This window comes from Mus musculus, chromosome X (genome assembly GCF_000001635.26).
Source record: "Mus musculus strain C57BL/6J chromosome X, GRCm38.p6 C57BL/6J".
Taxonomy (NCBI): Eukaryota; Metazoa; Chordata; class Mammalia; order Rodentia; family Muridae; genus Mus; species Mus musculus.
Window position 1 is genome coordinate 93,303,807 of NC_000086.7, and position 5,359 is coordinate 93,309,165.

The 5,359-nt window shown below is 42.2% G+C and overlaps 1 protein-coding gene across 3 annotated transcripts in view; it reads right to left on the bottom strand.

The window, feature by feature from the left end:
* Positions 1-959: 959 nt before the first annotated feature.
* The window catches only part of Pola1 (polymerase (DNA directed), alpha 1), a 327,622-nt gene continuing 323,222 nt past the window's right edge, over positions 960-5,359 (bottom strand). For all 3 annotated transcript variants that reach the window (XR_003953001.1, XM_006527905.4, NM_008892.2), the window contains one exon: positions 960-2,010. Coding sequence is in view for 2 of the 3 variants with exons in the window: in NM_008892.2 (NP_032918.1) it covers positions 1,865-2,010 (146 nt within the window). In the remaining variant the exon portion in view is untranslated. The remainder of the gene's footprint in view (positions 2,011-5,359) is intronic.

The following is a 5,359-nucleotide window of genomic DNA, read 5'->3' on the forward strand; positions in this document are numbered from 1 at the left end:
CTTAAATTTATGGCAACTCTCTGGCCACATCTAGAGTGTTGGGTTTATATGTATGTACCACTACTACTTGCCAAAAAATGTCTGATTTTCTATAGTGCTTATATAGAAATAGTCCTTGTTCTTAGAACAAGTATAGTCATGAAAGAAAGGCAAGAAATAAACTAATAAGTTGAGTCTTTCACTTTTTTGGGGGGGTGGGGAGACCAAGTTAAGGATAATTTTATTTATATTGAACATAATCACAGCTCCAGAAATGAAGGGAAATCTACCTTCTCTTCAGAAAGCCCAATGAAACAGCCCATGACATTACTGTAAGAGCAACCCCAGAAGCTGATGAGGAGTGATGCGAGCTCACCAATCCCTTTGTTTCCTAAAGCCACTTGCTTGCTCTAACTTGTGACCGGCTACAGCACGCTTTTAGCGCCAATTAACTGTCAGGGCCCCAAACCCAGTGTTTCTAATTAAAATTTGAGTGTAAGAGAAAGAGGAGCAGCTTAAGAGCCTGAAGAGGAGACGAGGGAGAGAAAAGAAATGGCAAAGCTAGACAAAAGAAGACTTCATCGGTTTTAACAAGTATTTCTTCACATCCACGGCTTGCCAAGTGTTTCTTTCCTATCTGGGATAGCTCTCTCCTGGGAGTCAGGAGCTTGTCTATCGCTTTAGTGTCCCTTCTCTCTCTCTCTCTCTCTCTTTCTGGATAAAAAACTACCACCCCTAGTCTTCTTTATGCTTAATAGATCAAAGGACTCAAAATTCACAGGACTTCTCAGTACTTTCAATATCCAGACATCTTGCTCAACATCTTCGGACTGGGTTCTGACTCGGAGGGTTATGAAGGGATGCCAGCTGAGGTTTGGGAAGGGAATGAATGGTCTTCTTCAATCAAGCTTTCATCCCTTTCCGTCAACTTACTGTACCCAATTTAGAAAACAAAACAAAACAAAACAAAACACAGTAACTGGTTTTCCTTTAGGAAACTTTATTCTTAGGTACAGATCACAATACATTTTTCTTTATAAAAAGACAAATAGATAAGTATTTAAGGCTGCCATATTGTAATATTGTTTATCACTTCAAAGAGACACTATTCTGAAGAACTGATGAAATCTAGCAAGCACTGGATCCTGTCAGCTGTGTCCCATTCTTCTGAATGGAACAGTGATCCTTACTACAACCTCACCATAAATTTTGTGAAATGTTAGGACAAAGTATTTAAAATGTGCTTTCCTACTGTATAAACCTACACTTTGAACATTCTGTGTAAAGGGAAAATAGAAGGAATGTGAGTGAAACATCTGGTGAATGTTGAACTTTGAACAATTCAATAAGCAAACTTGCTTTTTGTATTTAGTAAGTGCAAACTTTCTAAATCCCTCCACCACCACCTCCCTACCACCTGCACCACTTATATGAAAGACAGCACTGAAATCAGCCATGCTTGTAGCCAGTAGCTGAACAAGTATTTAGACACAGACTGGGTTTAACTGACATGTGAAAAAGCAAAATGTTAGAACTTCCATTAGACCCCATAAAACTCTTTTTAGGGGTGTCTCTGATAAAGCCCCAGGGTAAACTGAAGGTCACTTACATCTTAGGTATTCTCAATTAAAGTAGCAATTTCTGCCCTGCAGTAAGATATAGGTCTTTAGATACTTAGGAAAGGGTTTGGTGTACATAGTGCTATAAAAACTATTTGGTAAGTTAAGTATTTTGATACTCCCACCCTGGTCCACATCTACATCAACATCAACACAGTATGCAGTCCTCAAAAGAAAAGCAAGATAGTGGTGCAGCAGTTAGGGCAGGCGGAGGCCTCAGCAGCTCAGATTGGGCAGCTGGCCTCCTTGCATCCTTCCCGGCTCTCTCAGGACTTCCCAGCGTAATTGGCGAAGAGCTTGCTGAGGTTCACTTCAGAGTAGCCACTCCAGGACAAGAACTGCTCTGCTATGTTCTTGACTTTTCTGTAGTCCTGAAGAACTCGGAGAGGGAAAAACTGCTTCTTCAATTTATCTAAAGTGAAATAAAAATAAAAGGATTAGAAGACTCTCTCGGATAGTTTCTTCAAAGACATTCAATATTTCTTTTCCGAGAAAGGTGCAGGTTTGATAGCAGCTGCATGTCTCTGATAACCTAATGGGCCTTTCTGTGTTCTTTCGACCCTGGAGACAGTCCAAAGTCAATGGTATCTCAGAATTTTCTGTGAAAACCTGACACTGCCCTTTTCAGAACCCAACTGCCTAGGAGGCCAAGCCAGGCCAGGCCAGGTCACCTCTGCTGATGTGAACTGCAGGTGCATGTCCATGTGCTCCTCGGAGACACCACGTTCACTGTGCTGTTGATCATATGTATGCGCTGTAGTAAGAATCTGGATGCAGAAGAAAGCTATATTCTCCAGGGCCTCCCAAACTAAACTGTCCCTACTAGTTTGGCCTCCGGAGATTCTTGTAATCCCCCATCGGCCCATTTTGTTAAATAAAACCTTACTGAAAGAGGAGAGGGGAGATGAGATACCTTTGCCAACCTTTCTTTTTGTCCACCCTGTACAAACTCAGGATCTGGCGTCCCTGCCTATATGCCCAGCTTCTTTTACCTGTCCATTCCTGGCCTTCCTATTCTGAGGATTGTTCTATCATCCAGAGGAATCACTCCCCTTAACTTCTTTCCTTTCCAGTGTCTGCTACTTCTACACTTGGTTCTTTTAAAGGAGCAGCAGCGCTGCTCTGTTCAGGTCTGATCTTTTGGGAGAAGCTCCCCTGCCCTGAATGGTCTTTGTTCATAGCTGCTCAAGAACTCCGTGAGCTGTTTGGAATGGATGACTTTATTTTATAGCAGAGGAGTGGTAAGCAGGTCCTTAGAGATGCAGATTTGGAAACTCAGCTAACCACAACCCCCAACCAATATTTGGAGGAGGTCACTTTTGTGTCCCCTCTCACACCACTGCTTGTTGAAGATTCCAAGGTCTATGCCAGGTGCCTGAGGCTGGGAGTTGAGGGGGGGGGCATAAGGCTTCTCAGCACCCTGAAATTGGAAAGGACCAGGAAGGAAATACAGAGTGGGATCACATCCATCACAGAAAGTAAGGCTCCGCTGAAACAACAGATCAGCCATAAGGCCAAGACAACCCCTGGAAACGAAACTCAGCCTCAAGATTTTTGTTCCTTAGCTACACATCCACATTTGTTCACAACCTTTTCTAAGTTACACCAATGCAGTTCCAAAAACAAACCTAAGAAGTTTTGTAGAGGATTTAAATGTCCAAAAGGAGTGGAAGGAGAAGCAGGGGAGGGGGCCACATCGTTAACTGACTATACAAAGACAATTTGAAAGTTCTAATTATTGGACTCTGGCAATATACAACAAAAGCCCCAACCATTGTGCCCGCTTCCAGCAGGCCAAAACCACAGGCCTGCAACCCTGTGCATGTGAATGACACAAATGCATCTGATGACTGGGGAGAGCACATTTAAAGAGCTGCAGTAATACAGAGCAGGGGAGGAAAAGAGAGGACATAGCTCCTGATGTGTTTACCTCCTTTGCTGATGGGATATTGACTTTTCCCACCAGGTTGGTTAGAAAGGGGACTATTTACGCTGCCACACAGCAGAGTCAGAATGACAACCAGCATCACTGGGAGCGCTTCTTCGTAAAAGACAACTGTGACCGCCAGCATATCCCATAGCTGGTCAATACAGCCCAGGCACTGTTTCCTGGCAGTTAGAGATGCAGATAAAAGCTCCCACTTGCTTCCCCAATGAGAGCTTAATCAATAGCTTATGGAAGGTCTTCTAGGAAACAGAACTGGATAAGCTGTCACAGGCCACATCATAGGGGCTGGGAGGGCAAGAAGTCATTTGTTCAGTTTTCCTCTTCCGTTTTTTGGGTACCAGGGCATCCATGTTAGGCTTTACACTAAACTGTTACCTGGTTTCTGTCAATATTCTACCCACTGCTTTAGAACTTAAAAGAAAATAGCAGAGGGTAAAGGCTGACAGCCAGTTAGCATGGTCAGTAGACTGCTGCTTCCTTTTGCTGCCCTAGTGCTTGAATGCACTCATAAAGACGGCATCCCGAGTGTAGCTATGATCAGGACTCAGGACAACACTGGTAAAATATTTTAAGAGGACAGTTGACGAGGCACACATAGCAGTGGCATCCTGCCCCACCAGATACCTCTAATTGTGGCTCTTGCTCCACAAATCCAAACTTCTTAAAAGACAGAGAAGGAAATGTTCTTTCTATGTGGAAACATACCAGGAAAATGCCATCTCATGATCTAAAGTAGTACTTGGAAGACACTCATCCTTAGCTACAAGCACAACAACCTCTTTTTCTTAGTTTTCTTGCCAATACTCTTGGAGCAACATGTAGTCAGTGCTTATTTCCTACATGCAGAGATTGCTCAGTCATACAGTAACTGTCAAAAGCATTCTCATCCTAACCCCTAAGAAAACAATAGCAAAAAGTTAGCCTGGGTAATAATTCTCTAAATATTTTATCAGACAAAACAATGCATTGCTAATATAAAACTTTATTTATACTCACTGGAATACAAACTTACCCAAGTTACAACACTTTTGATGCAAGACAAACTAGTTCATCTGAGGGCTGACCTGCCTTAGAGGTTTTGTTTAAAGTCATCTGATTAAATGAAAGACTTACAATGTGAAAAAAAAATCAAAACAAAAGAAACAGGAGAGCTCTCTAAGGAAACTTATTACTAGGTTACATTGTCCAGTCCAGTGTCAGTACAGTAAAAGACAGATCTCTTCTCAGCCTGCCTCTTCATAAAACCATTTTTGGTCTTAAACACATTGAACTAGGCAAAGACATTTTCAAACACTGCCTACTGGTTATTTTATTTTAATTAAGGCAAGCTTAGGCACACAGGCAGCAGCCGTCTCTGTTCTGAATGTCTGTTTCATTTATTTCTGTGCAAAGGTATCAAACAACAGTCAGTTATAATTGATTCTGTCAGGTGTTATATAGTCAGTCATAATTGTCTCTGTGTAGAGGTGTGTCAATTTACTATATCTGAATTAAATATTCTGTCAATTATAAGATCAGGTAATAATTTCAGTCAGTTTTTTAATTGCATGACTTCCCACCATACGGTTCTCAGCTCTCCCACCTTTTCTAATCCATAGCCTCCCTCCCTCAATGTGAGCATATTTTGCCTTCAGGTGTGGAATTTAGGAGACTTGAGGTACTTTGAGAGAAACTGCATCTCTTGGTGCTCTCTGCAATTTAAGGCCATGGAAGCTCCAGAGAGCTGCTGGGGCCTCTATCTAGCCTGGCTGCCTTTCTCCTATCAATCCACAGTAGAGTCCATGACAAAGTATAGTTGTCCGAAAGATCTCAA